Genomic DNA, 18454 nt, shown 5'->3' on the forward strand with positions numbered 1-18454 from the left:
AAAGAACGCGGATGCGAAGTTTCGAGCACGACTGAGTCGACACTTGAAGCATTCAAACTTAGTGTTCCTTAATTCCGTGCAATGGGCGGATTACTTAAAATAATACTTGAAAAACGCAGGCATTTCATGGCATTCAGTACAGTTTATCAATAAAACATCACAGGATTTAAAGCTTACTGGTTCGCACAACAAGAAAAGCGAATTAATTGTCAAAGGATTTAGATTGTGCACTTTATAAGTTTGCCTGTCGGTTGCCAAGCGTTCGCCCAGAACACTAAATGCCGTATATAAATCAACAAGAATGCACTTAATTTAATAGAAACTTGTATCAAAAATCTTTAATTTAACTAAAAGTGGGTTATGACTCACCAGGGAGCTGTGGAAAATGGGCAGCAAGGAGATTGGCCCAGAATTGAAGAAGAAAAAGATAGCGAAGAGGAGCCGTTGTAAAAAGGCTAATTTCAAAGATTAAAGCAAACTTAACAAACAGGTTCTAGCTGGTAAATATATACTAGACACTTTTGTCCTTGCTAACTGCTTGCGATTTGTATAATTTATGGCAAATCCTTTGCTCAGGAAGGACCTGCCCTTTGGCCGACAAATGAGGCGACTTCCGGCAGCCGCAATTTGCCCGCTCTACAGCAAGTGGAAATGGCTTTGCTCAAATGAGGATATGGCAGATGTGTGGTTAGGTGCCTGACCGAAAGGACTCGATTTCCGTCCTCAAAAGTCCGGCACTTGCCTGCCACCCTGGTGGCCATCTTTGTGCCACCTCAAGCACATTGCGGTCAGTCGCAAGTTGCAGCTGTCTGTGTGGCACTGGGTAGTCGACAGTCCCATTTCGGCACTTAAAAATTAACTTTACACGAGTTCCATTCAACTTTAATGCCACCACCGCCCACACTTGCACATGCAACCTCAACACGCCGATTAATCGCCGACTGTCGTCTGTGGGCCGACTGACATTTGCGCACACCCTTGACCGCCCACTCGGTGTCCTAATGAGCCGTAAAGGATCCCCACCAGCCCATAAGCCCACCCATGCACAAACACATACACATAAGCGCATTCTGGCCGCCAGGGCCAATTTGCATCCCATTTCGACATCGACTGGCTTCTTTGGTGGGCGTGCACGTGGGGAAAAATCACAGAAAAGGTCAACCAGAGATCGTTTTACGAAAATTATTACACTTGTTGCATCTCATTGCGACATTTAAATGTCATAAAGTCAAGTATCGTTTACGTAATTACTACTGATAATCAATCCACTCGCTTTAAGAAAATCTTTGTAAAATTGGACTAAACATTCCATTCATTATAAATTTGAAACAAATTTTGTATTTCTAAAACACGATTGCTGAGATCATAATCAGTATTTTAGTACTTACAAGCTGGTGTTGATTTCTCCCTGTGCACTTGAGCGCAACAAGATGTTTTGATTGAAAATGCCAGCCTGTGCACACACAAATCCAAAAGCCACACACACACACACACATTTGCAGCTGAGACTGTTTAGCATAAATTTGGCAGCTTGTAAACCAGGAATTTGTGCTTCTGACTGTTTGCAGAGGAAACCACTGGCCAGCCGGAGGCCAACTGCCACATCCTCGGAGCTGCTTCGTTTCGGGGCCTTCGAGTAGCGCAAACTGCCGGGAAATAGCACGTACTTTAATCAATCCTTGATAAATAAATGTACTTTGCTTCTTGTGGCGGCTGGCAAATGCTGCTTTTGCTAAAATGCTGCTGCTATAATCGCTGCTAATTGCATCAATTATTGGCCAAGGCTTTGTGCTATTTATGAGAAGCGGTCCAAATTGAATTCGAAATCGAAATTGCTTAACCGATTAATCAAACCGATTTCATGCCACCAAAACGTACTGAGCCACACTAAATGGAACAATAATCGGGTGCCTTCTACTAAACATATATACATTCCGAAATACATTTCGAATACATGGAGTCGATAATGGCTCATTTCTCGGGCAGGACGAACATCAAAATGTAATTTACCACAAATGTTGCGCAAACATCAATTATCCCTAATTGACTGTGAACGTGAAATTAACGTTTATAATTATGTGACAGAGTCGTTGGAGCGGAAGTCCGAGCTTCAGTCCGTGGGAATTCTCGAAGGCAGCCATGTAACTTTTAATGTCCTGCCCAGAATGCCCAGGATACAAAAGGGGGCAGCCGTGAAATGAGGTCCTGGCAATCGGGCATTTTGTGACTGTCAGCCGACAAGGTCGCCGTTAAGCAGGCGGCATTGGGTGCCCCCGCAGCTTAGCCTCTGGCGAAACTTTGAGCCAGGCCCAAGTCGGGATCCACGGGGATCCCAGGACCCCCAAAAGAGGTTTATTGAGTGCCTGGCCATAAATTAGCCAAAGGGGCGTGGCCGCGACAAGTTCGTGCGCGAAACAGCCCACTTGGAGCTTCACGGTGCCAACGACCTTTTGGCGGAGCCGCACGAAAGGTCCTTTTTCGGGGTGACCAGCCCTAATGAGTCACTAAAGTGTTATGATAAAAATACGCAAAGTAATGAGAAGTCTAGATAAGCCGGTTATAAAGCTGGCATTTAAACGCAGATGGCAGATATTAGTTCCTAAAACAAGGTAGGAAGTTGGGGCAGCAACGAATATTGGAATTAACAACTATTCGTGTAAATGTTTTTTCTTATTTTCTGCTTTAAATCACATCGACTAGAAATGGGTGGCAGCTACTAACTTTTCACTCACATTTAGTAGATCATCTGCAGCAAATCTAACCCAAGTGATTATCTGCCATCCCAGTTGTTGTGCGAGTATTTTCGACATCGCCGGGGGGCTATAAAAATTGCAAATTACCCAGTTGGCCTGCGGCGTCTGCTAAGCGGGCCATCCGGTCAGGCTCTTCAATTATTTAAGCTAATTGCGACCGCACTGCGAAGGGCGACGGACCACTCGGCGTATACGCAATGCAAATTGTACGCAAGTGGGCGAGAGATTTTCGAATTTTAAGCAACTTAAAGGGGAAGGAGACGGAGGTGCCTGGGAGCCTGTAATTGAATTGGGCAAGCAAAGATGATGGGTTTTTTGTTGGTTTGGTTTAAGGTGAAATCGGGTTAGGAGGAAAGCACTTGCAGGACGGGAAAAGCCCTTGGAAATTCCCCCAGAAAACACACACATACGCACACCCACACATTTTTGATAATGTTGTTGTTACTGTTATTATTCTCAGCCCCTACATACGAAAAAAAAAAAAAAGAAAACAAGAGAGAAACTGAAAACCAGAAATTGGAATTTCAGCTACCGCTTTTCTTTGCCCATTTTCCCGCTCTTTTGTTGTTGCTATGGCTGCTTGTTGTTGCTCTTTTCCTAGTTTACCCCCCCTCTTTTATTGTTTTGCTGTTTTCAATCATGCATTTTGCTTTGACTTTTACTGCACCCAAAAAAGAATAGAGGAAAAGCCTGGGAAAAATGGTTGAAATGGTTGAAATCAAGGGGAAATCTGCCGGGAAAAGCCGCAACAGTTTCCGTCTCTATTCGTATTGTTGTTGTTGTTGTTGTGCCGCCCCCCTCTTCGTTTTTACCGCCACCCACCACCCACCTGGTGTTGTTGTTATTGTTGCTCTGGCTGTGCATTGTTGTTGTTGTCGTTTCACTTTGTTGCTTTGCTGTTGCCGTTGCTGTTGCTGCTGCTGCGTTGAAACGGCAATTTTGTTTACAGCCACACTCCACAACAACAAAAAGAAAAAAACAAAAAAAAGAAGAGAATAACACCCGAACTTTTCCGGAAACACTGCCTGCAAATTGTATGCAAACACTCGAAACGAAATAAGACAACAAAATGTTAATTAAACGCTTTTTCTCGCCTTTCTACTCTTTTACCCCTTTCTGTCTCTTTCTCCCTCTCTCTCTCTCTCTCTTTGTATTGTTTTTTAACTTTACTGAATTCAATTGTTGCTTGTTTTTCCTACTGCTTACTTTTCAACTTTATTCGCATTACTTCGGCATTTGTTTATTATCTTCAACTTTTCCTTTCAATATCTTGGTGCCTGCACTCTTGTTTGACTTTGTTCATCATTATAATCCATTAATTTATGTTTTATTTATTTATTCTTACACATTATCATTGCTTTTCGACCCTTGCTGCCCCCATTTTTTCTCACAGTGTCACGTGGCCGCTGCAATGGTGGCCGCCTCCACCTCCTTCGGCTACCACTCGGTGAACCAGATCGACCGGACGCTCATGTGACGGCAGCTGAGCAGTTGCAGCACCTGCAGCGGTGGCAGCAACTGCGGCGGATCCCGTTCCGCCCACCACCAGCACCACTCCTCGGGCACGGCCACGCCCTCGTCCTCGCAGCGATCCTGCACCAGATGCCAGAGCTTCCACCGTCACCACCATCGCTCCCGGCGCCGCAGCTCGGGGATGCAGTTGCGCGGCGACTACAACTCCACCACGGCGGTGAACAGCGCCCTGGCCAAGACCATTGTCACCATCAGTGCGCCTCCAGTGGCGGCTGCCTCGGCCAGTTCCCTGCACTTGGGCGTCGGCGGACGTCCTTCCTCGGTGTCCACCCTAACGATCGCCTCGGTGCCGCCCACTTTGAGTGGCAGTGGCAGTGGGAGTGGGGCCACTACTCCACTGGCGCCCAGTCTCAAGGCCCTGACCCCGGGACCCGCCAACTCGTCGGGTCACCACGTGTCCTTCATGCCCATGACGGGCATGAAACGGTTGCGCAGCTCGAACGCCTCACTGGGATCTGCGAATGGTATCATTAGCTCTGTGGGCGGAGCAGACACCACCTCGGCGCCCTCGCTCATAGATGCAGGTGAGGACCAGGTCCAGATAAGAAACCACCACAGGATCCTGGAGCAGTGCCAGAGTGTCCAGAGCCAGATAACTACGCTGGGAGACGTGGAGGACGACGAGGAGGTCAGCGACAGCGAGAGCGAGAGCATCGGACTCGCTCTGGTGGAGACCACGCCCCAACTGGAGAGCCAGCCCGCGGAGGCATCGAGTTCCTCCAGCTCCTCGGTCAAGTAAACTCAGCAAACGGCACCACGGAAACAAGCCCATACATTAGCTCTAAGATTCAACCATATTCATAGGTGTGTTTATCAGGAGCGTTCGATGGGAATGGTATGATATGGACACTTCTAAGCCAGTCGGATTTTTATTCCCTATTTCTATTCTACCAGCTCTTCAGGTTTCAGTAAAGAATGTCTACCATGAAAAATAATCATTTGCCACCAAAGTTATGCGTGTGTTAGTTTTACCTTGAAGCAAATCAATAGCGCAGCTCAAACCGATTTGCAATTGGCTTGGAAGTGTCCATTGGGTTGCGCCACCCCAGAGGTCGAGCCATCCAAAGTGTGTACATAGCAATCTAGACTCGCCTAGCCACTCATTAGCTTATCGATCGGTGATAGAACACTATGCAACAGTGAACCCCCCCTATATCGGTCCCAATTCACCGGATTGACGATGGCGATGGAGGTGGTTGCATAGTGGGATTAGTGTAACTGTTAGCTCTCATATCTTAGATCTTCCATTATGTAGATGTTTGTTCCGTTCTGTAAATGTCTCAAAACGTCTTACAACTAGCAATTCAATTGAAAGCTACGTCTTCAACCTGTCCAAGTACCTGACTCTCTCTGAAATCCAAGAAGATACTATGCGATATGTACATAGCTTAACTTTGACTCCTCTGTCGCTCAAACTAGCTTTTCTGTTACTCGAAACTTTGCTTGTTGTCGTCGTTATTAACTAAAAGAATTCTACGGGTGCAATATGAATTTATACCAAATTAAGGACTCGAACAATCAGGCAAACAAACAGGCTTCAAGACCAGTTCCCCGTCGTAGGAGATCCAAGTACAAAATCATAATCACTGCAATTGTTAACTAATTATCTGCCCATCCTCCATTACGTTCTTCAAACTACGTACATACATATATCCAATATCCAATATAGCAATATGCATAGGGTGCATTTCAATTGTGCTTCAGACAGTCGAAAGTTTTGAGATTGAAGATTGGAGATTGGAGATTGCGGCAGCTTAATGAATTAATCCCTCAAAAGGCTCGCCCATCCATTTCTGTACCACTGCATGTATGCTTATGATGGCTAAGCTCCTTCGATTCCGATTTTGCAATAATTAATGTGTGCAATTAGGATTGATTGCCCCACACCCCGCCTTGCCCCCCCAAGGTCGGCAAATAAATCGAGCACAAGAAGGTTTTTGTGCGGGAAAAACTAATAACAATGGCGAGACGTCAGTTTAATGGATGAGTAGGAACAAGCCATGGAAAAATGTTGCTCATTGTTTTCAAAAAACAAACAAAGTGGGGTGAAAGAAAGTAAGCAGAACGAGAATGAGAAATTCCAAACAAATGGCAATTATTAATATTGAATATGGTAGCGCATAAGTGACATAACATACATAGCTCATAGAGTCCTCGTTGTGTATGTGTATCGGTGTATCGATGTGTCGGTGTGCAAGCATGTCTAGTCTAAGTGTACATGTAAATGCATTATCCTTAAGCATTATCCTTAAGCTCCGAGCAAGATTGTTAAACTCAATTGATTGCCACGCATCCTAGGCTAAGCTGCAACTGCAAACAGCAAACTGCAAGCTGCAAACAGCAAACCTAGATTTATATATTGAGTGTACTATACTGTAACTACCATATACAAACTACACAAGGAGATTAAAAAGCGACAACTAAGACGGAACTCTCGGCGATGACTTTGTCTTATTTAAATTTCAGCCCGGGCACTAAGGGTATCTTTGCGGATTTGCGGATTTGTGGTCCACCAGGGGCACTGATGGGTATGTTTAAGGATTTGCTCGCAGGACTGCGAATGCCACACTTGATGGCAATGCCTGTTGGCTGATGGCTGATGGCCAGCCAGCCAAGCAGGAAGACAAAGTGCAGTGCAGTGCAGTGCCAGCTCAGTTCAGTTCAGTTCAGCAAACAACTGGCAAAAAGTTTACACTTTACATTTTCGGATCATGGCCCCCGGAATCCTTTGCTGCCCTAAGGGGCTTTTGCGGGGGGGTACGGAGGGGTTCACCAGGGTGAGTATGCCAGTCAGTCGGTTGGTGGGAAAAACGGATATGGCCAAGATGGATAGACAGCTGCAAGAGTTGCAGTCAGCAGTCAGCAAAGTGCGAAAGTGCGATGCAACGCATCTTAAACAACTCTTTGGGGGGCAGCAACTCGCATGTGTGTCTGATTTTTTCCCATTTTCCTCAGCTTAGGTCCTTGGGTCCTGCATCGCACAAGGATACCATCCTTGGCCCCATCCCATGGGGCAAGTGTCCGGCGTAACAATGTGGGGACAAAACGTGCTGCGTGTATTGACTCACTAATGAGAAAATGAACAAGAAACCAGCGGACAAACCGGGGCAAACTGCGCAGCTCCAGCGCACTAATGACCCACAGCTGAAGCCAGAGATACAAATGGAGATAGGGATACCACACAGATGGAGATACAGATACAAAGCACAAAGCGCTGTGCAGCGCCATAAAGTGCACAGCGAAAAAGTAAGTATAAAGAACACCGATTGGTGTGGAAAAGGGTAGGTACGTAGCTATTTGTGCAATGAAATAAGCTTAAACTGTTCTTTTCAGTGCATGAGATTACTTTTAGCTGGCAATCTGCGACTTCCACACCTTCGATTGCCGCAACACTTTGTTGTGCGAGCGTTGTAAAAATGCAGAAAGGAGGTTACAGCACATCAACGCACCACCACCAGCTCCATCTGCACCTTCATCCTCCATCTCCATCCTCCATCCCCCATCTCCAGATCCAGATGTACTGTATATAGTAGATATATAGCCATCTGCAGCTGTGGATGCAGCGTGTCCTTGCCCGTAATCAGCCGAATAACGACTGCCAAAATGGTGGATAAGCGCGGAACTAATAAAAGCAGGAAACGTTGCAAGCTGCACACAATAAGCTGCGACCGGAGCTCATCCTTCAGCCAGGTCCTTGCCCCCTCACTCCCCCTTTAGCCACCCCTGCGACCCCTTTCAGCTTATCACTGGAGTTGAAGGCTGCGTCAAACCCTCGACGACATTTTATTTGCTCGCTGGTAATTTTGTTTCCGTTTGCTACTAGTGTTTTCCCCCATTCCAACGAATCCTGGCTATCTCGTCCTTTTTGCTTCCTTTTGTTGGGTTTGGTTAATGAACCGAAATGCGTGTTTGTCTCCCACGTTTCGTTTCGGGTTTGTATTTTGTGGCATTTCCACTGGAGTTCGCTGCTCCATTGAGGTCCTTCGTCCTGCCTTCCCAGATCCTGCCACCGAATATGGTGGCGAAATTGTGTTGCCCCAAATATGTATTGCAATCATTGTTTTGATGACTTTGTTGCCGGGCAAAGTCGGTCGAAGTCGCGTCTCCAGTGGGAAAAGCAAAGATGGGGCAAATTTTATCCGGTTGTTTGGATTATTGCTGGTAGCTTATGTTCCGGAATCGCATTCTATTTATGGCTGTGTCTTTGGCATGTGACTGCCTCGCACACACACGTAATTACAAATCGCTGTCTGGCATTTCCGCTCCGCCAACTTCTAATGCCCTTAATTATAGACGTATAAAATTGTCTAGCATTGGGGAATGCAACTTTGATGCTCCGCATATGTACAAAGACCTTACATGACATGGCTAAATAATAATATCATTTCCGCATAACACCATTTCGAATGTACTGAAACACATATTAAAGCAAGGATACATATATCAAGCCATTTTTCTCTCATAAAAATCGATGTAAAACATGGCGACAACTGAACGCCGTAATGAAATCAAAACTCACTTACTCCACATCAGAAATTGGAAAACCGCAGAGGCTAAAAAGTCACAATGTTGTGTTCAAATTTGCCAAGAGCTGTAAAAAGTTGCCCGCCCTTTGATTACATTTTTCTTTCTGGTTTTTTTTTCGAGCGAGTGCTTTTTTTAAGCATTTTATGAATTTTTCAGGCAACGGGGAAAACATCTGCTAACAGCGATTTATTGCATTCGAAATGTGAATTATTAATGCGAATCCTTTGGCAAGCGGCAATCAGCGAGCAGCAAGCGGTCGGGAAAGTCCTCTTGAATATGCAGTGGGGAAATTAGTGTCCTGCCGCTGTCTTTATGGGTCCTTAAAAGCCGCTAATGAAATCAATATAGCCGCTCTAAACAATGCCGCTGAAGCGGAGCGCATAAAAATGCAAAATAAATTGATGTACTGCGGCAGGACGCCGTCCGGAAAAGTGAGTGGGTGGAAAACGATGGGCTGTTGGGCTGGGCGGAAAAACTCAAGGAAAACGGCTCGAGAGTGACGAGATGGATGGCTGCCTGGCTGACTGCCTTTTGTCGTAAAAGGCGCCATTCCCTTCCTGTTGTAAAAATGCGACCGGACGACCCTTTCATTGTGTTGCGATTCAGAAACCGGCGACTTTCAGGACTATTTGGTTTTTTTAAGGGGTGGATGCTTTGGGAGTAGGGACCATAGGCACTTGCACTCGCCTTGGCCAAGGTCTCCAAATTGTATAAATATAAACGACATTAGAGCGCGGCTGGAAATAAAACAAACATCAAGTCAAGCCCAGTGAACTGAGCACAGCACCTTCTGCACCTTTCCCCAAAAAAATGTGGAAAAAATACAGAGGCCCACCTGATGTGGCAATTCAAGCGCAGCTTCATTGTGCTCCATGCCCCAAGTTCGATTTTCCATATCTGTACACAATACACACAGCTATTTTCGTGGGATCCGCGAGGCGATGGGCGGTTAACTAAGTGGGTGTGGCAGTAGTCCTCTGCCAATTTGCCATTGTTCGTTTATATTTAAACTTTTATAAATATATGTGAGCAGCAATGACAATGTCCTCGACATAAGTCGTTGTTATTTCGGAGCCAAAAAATGAGCAGTCGCCGAGAAAAATAGATTTACAGTGGAACCATGATGAAATAGTTACATTTTGAGGAATATTTATTATACTTTATATTATTTGAAATATTATGATAAATCTTAGCTAATGCAGCAACATTATATCTTTATATAGCTGTAATCATAAATTAAACTATATATATATAAATATATAAATACGTTTTGTTAGTTCCCTGAACACATTTCACCAGCAGACTAACCACTGTGTCTGAAAACTGTAAAAAGCCCTCAACGACGTGTCAATGCCAAAGGTTCACACTTGCTGACGGGCGTGGGAGATCCTTTTCGAAACGGTGGGGTTACTGTTCCGGAGCAGGAGCTGCTGTGTCCTGACGGCTGTGATGGCAACACATTGTTCTAAATATCTAATGGCGCCCAATACGGGGGCATATGCAATTGAAGCGTGAATTTGCCCTGCCCAATTCCGGATGCGTGAACAATTTCCACAGCCGAAGACAAACAAACGGACGGAACCGAGAGGAAAAATGATATCTGCCGGGAGTTTCAGGCTGTCGATGGAGATATGAAGTTCACTTGGCGGCAGCAGCCGAAGGATATGCAGTGAAGCAGGCCAAATGACATCAGTGGATTATCGGCGACATCGGGGGGCGCATAAACCAAGCAATTTCCTGCCCCCCACCCCCCCGGACATCCTTTTCCCTTTGTGCGGCATAAAAAGCTGAATAAAACACACGAAGGACTCTGCTCAACTCGAACCCAACTTGCTCGCCATGTGCATGTGTGAGTGTGTTAGTGTGTGAGTGTGGAGCGAAACAAAAGGATGAAATATCGCTGAAAAACAGAGCTGAACACGGAGCAACACAACACTACGGAGAAGAAACAGGCGCCCCTCTAAAGTGTCGAAGTTTGAGGGCAGCACGTAAATTTGCGTTATCCTTGGGCTGACCTTGACTGACGACGGGACAGCGGCGGCAGAAATGAGTGCGACTTCCAGTGCTTTGGCCTTCACATTGCCACCAAAGGCCTCGCACATTCTTTCGCCACTCGGCTGCGACTATATGTTAAATAACTTCACGCACTCACGCAGCCGTGCACTGGGAGAAACGAAAGCGATTTGAGTAAAATGAGAAAAGAAAAAATGTGCATTACCACTATTAAATCTTTTAATATTAATTAGATTTTCTGATACTATTTGCCATGTTTTTATATTGAACCCACAATTTAGGAGTGTAAAACTCAAAACAACCTAAGAAGTCAGATGATTTTCTCAATATAATGGATTATTTTTGAAAATTATATATCCCCAACTCATTAAACCCAACTTAAAAATATTTTGTAAAGGATGTTGTTTTGCCTTGAAGTGCTTAGTGTTTTTCCAAGTGCAGCATAGAGCGAGATGAAGAGCTGGCTGCTGTTCATGAATGCAAGTACAAATTACGGGCTCATTCAGTTGGCCAAATGGCGGAGGCTCGCGCAGCGGGAGGCGGTGGGTGGAGGTTGGGGGTGGGCGGAAATGGAGGGGCGTGTCCTGGCAGCGGGAAACACGAGTCGAGCGCTGCTCTTGCGGACCGCTGGGCCGCTCTGCCGTTGCCGTTTGGCCGGGAGAAAAAAGCTGCAAAAAAAAAAAAAAGCTGAAAACCAGAAAACCCCCGCTGATGCAGTTTGTCCTTCAGCGGAATTCACACGTACCGAGCATGTCCTGTGCCAACAAAACACAACAACAAGGACAACTGGGATGATGAGCCGCGGGCTTAACATCGACATTGACACTGGTAGTTGTCGCTTTGGCCCGCGGCCACGCCCCCTTTTCCCGGTGGGTCGTAAACTCTCCGCTTCCACACTAAATTACAAGTCTTAAATTTTATGCTTCAATAAATCCGCGAGCGACAAAAATGCGCGCGACTCGTTTGCAATTTGCGGCAAATTGAATTCAATTAAATGAATTAAAATGCATTCTACATAAGCGCGACCGTTAAATTGGAATCAAGCGGAATAAAAAAAAAAAAACTAAATTAAAAATTCGAATTTGGGGCAGGAAAAAGTCGGGTGGGAAAATCCTGACTCCTCCCATCATTCCCTCCAATCGTCTGCAACTTTCCGTGAGCCAATTTGCAGTAAGAGCGAGTGTAAAATCAAAGCGAAAGTTGGGAAACAAGGGAAAGTTCGCAGGGGAAAATCTGGGGGAAAATGGTCGGGGGAGCTGGGATTTTTAGATAAATAAGAGTGTGTGCAAGGTCTTGAGAGCGCATTAATAAAAGCTGAGCATGTTGAAAACTTTTTGCCAGTCAATAGAAAAGTTCGCCGGGAGTTAGCTCGTTTTTACTTGCCTGCTCGTATACGAATATATATACTTATTTTGAGGTTTCTGGGTTACTGGGGGCGGGGCCGTGGCTGAGCCCAACTTGACAAATGACAATTTTCACTAAATAACTGTTGGAACTCATACAAAAGGCAAACGGAAACCCCATAAAACGAAGTCACCGCAAATGACAGGACACGTGAAAACAAAGAAGGCAGACTGGCGAACGGGGCGGATACTTGATGAAGTTAAGTAAAGGGGGAGCCAATACATTAAAAGTCTGCCTGCTTAGTTTGCCCAAAGCCACATCAAGAATTATCCAAGCAAGCGGCAAGAGAGTTGGTTTATGTGATCCTTGAGGAAATCAGCAATTTATTGTACTTAAGCGCCTCTTGAATTGCAGAGCAACCTAGCCATCCCAACTCATCTGAAAACGTGTAAATATTGTTTAGAAATGATATGATATACTAGCAAAATCAGCTATTAAAGGAACTTACCAATGTTCATCTATCAAATCCTTAATGAACTGAGGTTCACTGCCGCCGCGAAAATCCCTTAAACACCGCGAAGAGAAAACAGCACTTTCAAGAGTTCTCAGTGCATTCAATTGAGCAGACAAGGAGCTGAAAGACCGAGACGTTCTCGGCAAACTTTGAGGTCCGGACTGCCATCCCCGCAGATCCCCCTATAAACATGTTTGCCCGGCCGGGCTAATTGAAATGCAGCCACTTGGCTAATGTCGATGGGCAGAGGATGCGGAGATGGGTGGGTAGATGGATCCGAATCTGGATGCAGTTCCAGTTGTGGGGGATCGCTCAGCAGACTCCTGTGATGGCTACAAACTAATCAATTTAAAAAGTTTCAACCGGCAGCAAAGTTTTGCGTGCGACGAGCACTACTTGTCTGCCTTCTAGTTGGGTAAATCTCGAGTCGCTCTAGTTCAACGTTTTTATGTACACGCCTAATGGGAAAACGGAAGTTGCAGAGGAAATTCGGGTTGGCGACGCAGCAAACAGCCAACAGCCAGGGGAAAAAATATAGAAACAGCGCTCGAACACGATGAGCAGTTGTTCTGCATTTCCGTTTCCGCCGTTGCCGCTGTTTTCAGTTTGGCTCCCCCTTTCCCCACCGGTTTTGTACCCCTCATCCTTTCGTTTCAGGACCTGCACACAGAAATATACTCGATTGCAAACTGACAGGACGCAGACCACTTCCTATGGAATTTTCTTGAATTTATTATTAGCAAGCTATGGAATTGATTTACAACGAAAATGAATTTGATTTTCAATTCCTAGAAATTGTCCGCATTTCTCGGCCATTTTATTGGTTATTTATGTACGACATGCGCAATTTGCAATGTAGCTACAGTTTAAGTTTCCTTCAAATATTTATTAAATGTTATCTTTCGAGTTAATTTAATAGCTATAGAATCTAGAAGGCACTTTTCGGCTAGTGTATCCAGCTGAAAGTGCATTGGCATTGTCCTTGCTTATGATAAATCCGCGTCCATGTAATGGAACACTCGAGTGGGCGGAGGACATTGTCGGCAAATATTCGCAAAGGACGAAGGACGAAGGGCTAAATAGATAAATTGAAAAAGTTGCGCGTTTCAAATGCTTTTCGCAAAAGCAATTAGTTTGGCGCTCGGGGCCGAGAGATCTGCTCCACTCCACTCCACTCTACGCAGCATCGTATTGCAATTAGCGCAGCTAAAGAGCAGTGGAAAAACAATACGAGCGCCAAATGGCCGGCAAACCAGGCGAAAGCCAAAACCGTGCCAAAATCGTGCCAAAACCAAACCAAACCGAACTAAACCTAAACCTAAACCAAGCCAAGCCCGAATCGAAACCAACCCACCCGTTAACTGAAAACTCTGAATTATGAGCCACGAGCGCGGCAGGACGAGTGCCCCGCCCACTGCGCTTCCCGATCCCAAATCCAATTCCTGCGGCAATCCCATAGCTCCTCCAACCACTCTGCTTTCCCATTCTTCATCCAGATCCATTGGAGGCTCCCTCGGGCGGCCCAAAACGCATTAATACCAAAATCAATCGGGCCAAATTTCGAGAAATAAAACAGGCTTTTGGTTGGCAAGGTGCCTGCACTATCTAACCACCTAATACCCTTGATTATGTTTTTTAATTTATTTAAGACTTATTTTTCTATTGTAATTCTGATTGAACATTGAAACTAGCTGGCTGCCCTTCAATTAAAGTTATTAACAAAAGTTATGAGTTCTGCTTTTCTTTTGTGGTAATAAACTTTTTATTGCAAGTTTGAGCTCTGACCAATGCGAAGTAAACTTTCTTAATAAAATTATTTCCATTCCAAATAGTAAATCTAGTTTTTTGTAGTCGTTTCAATATTGCTTGGTATCAAATTAGGCATGCAATTCACAGGAAATTGAAAAATTGAACTAATTAACCTTTTAGGCAATGTGCCTATAATTCAAATTAACTAAATGTATCTGGTGTTTGGCTGACCTTGACCGATGCTCCTGCAGGATATTCCAAATGGTCGCAGCTGTGGTGCTGGCAAATATTTCCACGAAAATCGGAGCGATTTTCCACAGGGCAGAAGCAAAGCAAAGATAGTCCATCGACGGGTCTCTAATTGAAGTTCGTTTGGAACTGTGGGTGGCAGTGGGTGGTTGGGTGGTGGGTGGATATGGCCCAATTGGCTCGTCTGCTCGTGTGGGACATTGAATTAATTACATTTACACGGCCCTCAACTGATTTCCTCCCTCTATTTCCCTGAATGGCGGACTGATGTTTTGAGTGTTAATTAAAAATTGCATGTTAAATGGGCGCTGACAGTTGCGGCTTTCATTGGTTGGTCATTCAGCTTGCCGGAGGCTGAATTACCAGTGAGTGGATACCTAAATCATGTTACAAGAGAATAATTCAACTACATAACTTCTAATTTATGTTCAGTGGCAGCAGAAACTTTTGCTTTAGGATAAATCAATTAAAATAATTTCTGTAGAAGCACAAGCTTGCCTTTGCTCAATTATGCCTTGAGTAGAATGTGGCCCAAAGTAAGTTGGCTTGCTCTTGGCCCTAATGAAGCCACTCACTTTGTTCACCCTTCGGCTGCCTTTAATTACCCGAAAGTACTGCAGCCAAAGGCTAACTAATATCCCGCAGAATCATTGGCCAGCTTAAACATTAGCAGGAAAACTCGGTTCCCGGAAAGTATCTCCAAGTGGGCGAGCTTAGCTTCTTGGGCGCAGTGCAGGCAAATTTTTCATTTCAATACGAGTATAAGCTAACTGGGCGCCCTTTGGTCAGTAAGTAAGATTTTGCTCATTTATTTACGAGATAAACTTTTGATTTGTTTGTACCAGCTGTGGGTCATTGGAGTGGAGTGAAGTGGAGAGGCTGTGGAAGTGGTTAAACGCCGGCCAAGCTGAAAACATTTTATTGCCCAAGTAGTATTTGGTGAGCGGCGAAACTCCGACTCCCCCTCCACTAAGAACCAATAAAATGAATTTAATATGCGATTCTTGCCCTTGGCTTCGGGTAATTCTCGCTTATTATAACCCCCTTAAAATCCCCAAACCGCCCGAAGCCCCACTTCCGCCACACGAAAACTGTAACGCTCCAGTTAACAAACTTATGGCGTAATAAAAAACTTTTTAAATAAATTCGCGCGAGGATTTTTATGGCCAGTTTGTAATAAATAAAAATTCCCCAACCAAAAGGCAACCAAAAAAATGTAAATTAAGTTTTCTGTGGTCTGGCTGGGCATTTCGTTGGCCGAGTGTGGCAATCATCAAATGCATCAAATGAAAACTAATTAAATAACCCAATTATCGACTGTCATAAAGTCAAAACCAATCAAAATCGAAATGAAACCAAAGATCTATGGGCGCTAACTTTATGGCAGCACTGTGTTTATTGAACTACAACTCGAACAAAGGTTATCGCAGTGTTTCCTCCTTATCAATGAAACCAAATCTGTCGATGGGTGGGCGCTTGGAGAACCAGTGCAATCTCTAGCCGCGGAGTTTATCGTGCGGATTTATACTTTGCACCGGCAGTGAGCCCAGTGAGCCAGTGATAAGGTTTATCAGGGGCATAGGCAAACAGTAGCTGTGCGAACAGCAGGCTGGTGAGCGGCATCTTCCACATAGACATAGATACTGTAGTTCATTTGCAATAGCAACATATGGACGGGCCCACTCCCACCCACTTCACACCCTGAAGTTGGCAAACCCAATGACTTTGAAGACTAGATATGGTTGAATAATCATGCGCACGCGAGGTACAGGTGGACATCTATAAATAGAACCGCAAGCAAAAGGCGAAAGTAACATTTTGTGCTTTATTGAGAATCCACTTTATACTTATGGCGCTAGAAAAACTGTTTCAACATTCAAGCTAATCGTTATCATGTAATATTGTCACCGGAATTGCCGACATTTAAATGCCCTAAGTTTTGTTTAAACTTAACATCGTATATACACGCATGGTTGGTTCATCGTTCATCGTTCGTTGATCGCTGGATATTGGATATTGGTATTTACAGGCCAGTGCTCTTGTCCGAGCCCAGGACGTACTTGTTGTAGCCCTGGTTGAGCTGCTCCAAGAGGATGAAGGTCAGCACGGTGTGTGGACCCAGGCGGCAGTAGTAGGGCGTGAATCCCTTCCACAGGGCGAACACTCCCTCCTGGCGGGCCACGCGCAGCAGGACGTCGGCGGTGCCGCGGTACTCCGGCTTGCCATCGACAGTCTTCATGTTCTGGATACGGGTCTTGGCAATGTCCAGCGGCATGGAGGTTATGGTGGTCAGCAGACCGCTTAACATACTGGCGCAGAAGTGCAGCTTAATGCCCTCCTCCATCTGGAGCGGTCCGTTGCGGAAGTAGGTCTTGAACTGCGAGTAGCTGGCCAGTTGGGTCATGTTCACGACCATGGCGCGACCCACAGTGGGCAGACTGCCTCGCCACAAGGCCGTAAGGCCCTCCTCCCTGGTGATCCTGGCCAGGGCGTTGGCCACGTTCGTGTAGTTCCTCCTCTCGGCCACCGGCAACCTGCCGTCGGAGGTCATGCGCACAAGGGCCACCTCCGCTGGCGTTCCAATGAAGGCGCCACAAGCGCCGGCGATCGTGCCCATGGCCATGCTGTCCGTGATGCCCGGACTCCTCTCGAACTTCTCCCTGAACAGATCGTTCAGATACGTGTACATGCCCAATCTTCCCGTGGTGTAGGTGGCCTGTCTCAGCAGAGCAGCTCCAATGCCCTGGTACAGGGCCAGAGGTCCCTCCTTGCTCACGATGGTCTGGATGCAGTGCAAGGAGCTGCGGTACTCCTTCTTGCCACTGCCGGCTCCAGAGATTTGCATGCGCGTCTTGACCTGTGAATCAATAATCACACATTCCAATAGTTATACGTATATTTGGCTAGTTAAAATGTCCAGTGTGTCTTACCAAATCCAGCGGCTGCACCACCATGGTGGCACCCATTCCCGAGAGGCCACCGAAGAGAAACTTGATGGCATTGGAGGCCACCGCCTTTTTGGGCGCCTCCTGGACAGCAGTAGCGCTCATTTTCACTGGACTCCGATTACACAACACACGGGTAAATGCGAAATATGCTTGCTGTTTGCAGTTATCGCTGCCCGGAAAAATCGACTCGACGCCGCGGAGGAATGTGGAAAATGGAAAGCAGCTCTATTCGCCGATGGCACAGTTAATAATGAATTTTCTCTGCCGCACGCACTTGCCGAACAGCTGATATCGCCGTTTGTTTGTGTGGGTCTTAAATTTATTTCCTAGATTTATTTTCGCACCGCGAATGTTGTTCAATGTCAAATGCGGCGCCTTTTCTCGCCCGGTTTATTTTTATTTTCGGCACAAGTGGCACGTGCTGCTTGGCTGCAATTTGTTGCGTGGTCGCGGAATGTTTGGCACTGAATTCCCTTTTTTATTTGCCTTTTTTTCGCAGCCTGCAGTTGAGGAGAAATCCAATGCAGCTAAACCAGCAACAACACGAAAATACATCTGGTGGCCACGGGCTTGTTGTTAGTGGGCCACAGCTGATGACGTGTGCGCGAGAGAGCGAGAGCGGCGGCGCAAGAGCGCGGCAGGGTTGCCAGGTGTTGTGAGAGCGGTTATAAAAAAATTAAAACCATTGTATAAAACACTGCATTTCAAACTATTTTCAATTGCGTACTTTTTTTATAAAATAAAATACATAATATATATTTAAATAGTAATGTAAATTACTATTTATATGCAAGTATGGCCTGAAAACTCTGAAGAACAGCAAC

The 18454-nt window shown here is 45.6% G+C and overlaps 2 protein-coding genes across 2 annotated transcripts in view; one reads left to right on the forward strand and one right to left on the reverse strand.

Annotated features, from left to right (window-relative positions):
- Positions 1-6717, forward strand: part of LOC6538039 (dopamine receptor 2) — a 30351-nt gene extending 23634 nt beyond the window's left edge. The window contains 1 exon segment of the mRNA XM_039376755.1: positions 4147-6717. Within this exon segment, the coding sequence (XP_039232689.1) occupies positions 4147-5025 (879 nt within the window). The 3' untranslated portion in view covers positions 5026-6717.
- Positions 6718-16493: 9776 nt separating this feature from the next.
- Positions 16494-18157, reverse strand: LOC6538040 (mitochondrial 2-oxoglutarate/malate carrier protein). Its single transcript, XM_002098539.3, has 2 exons — positions 17613-18157; positions 16494-17539 (listed from the first exon to the last, which is right to left on the reverse strand). Exons 1-2 carry the CDS (start codon positions 17730-17732, stop codon positions 16706-16708), a joined length of 954 nt encoding a protein of 317 aa, XP_002098575.1. The 5' UTR covers positions 17733-18157; the 3' UTR covers positions 16494-16705.
- Between the last annotated feature and the right edge of the window lie 297 nt (positions 18158-18454).

The sequence above is a fragment of the Drosophila yakuba genome, chromosome 3R (assembly GCF_016746365.2).
Source record: "Drosophila yakuba strain Tai18E2 chromosome 3R, Prin_Dyak_Tai18E2_2.1, whole genome shotgun sequence".
Taxonomy (NCBI): Eukaryota; Metazoa; Arthropoda; class Insecta; order Diptera; family Drosophilidae; genus Drosophila; species Drosophila yakuba.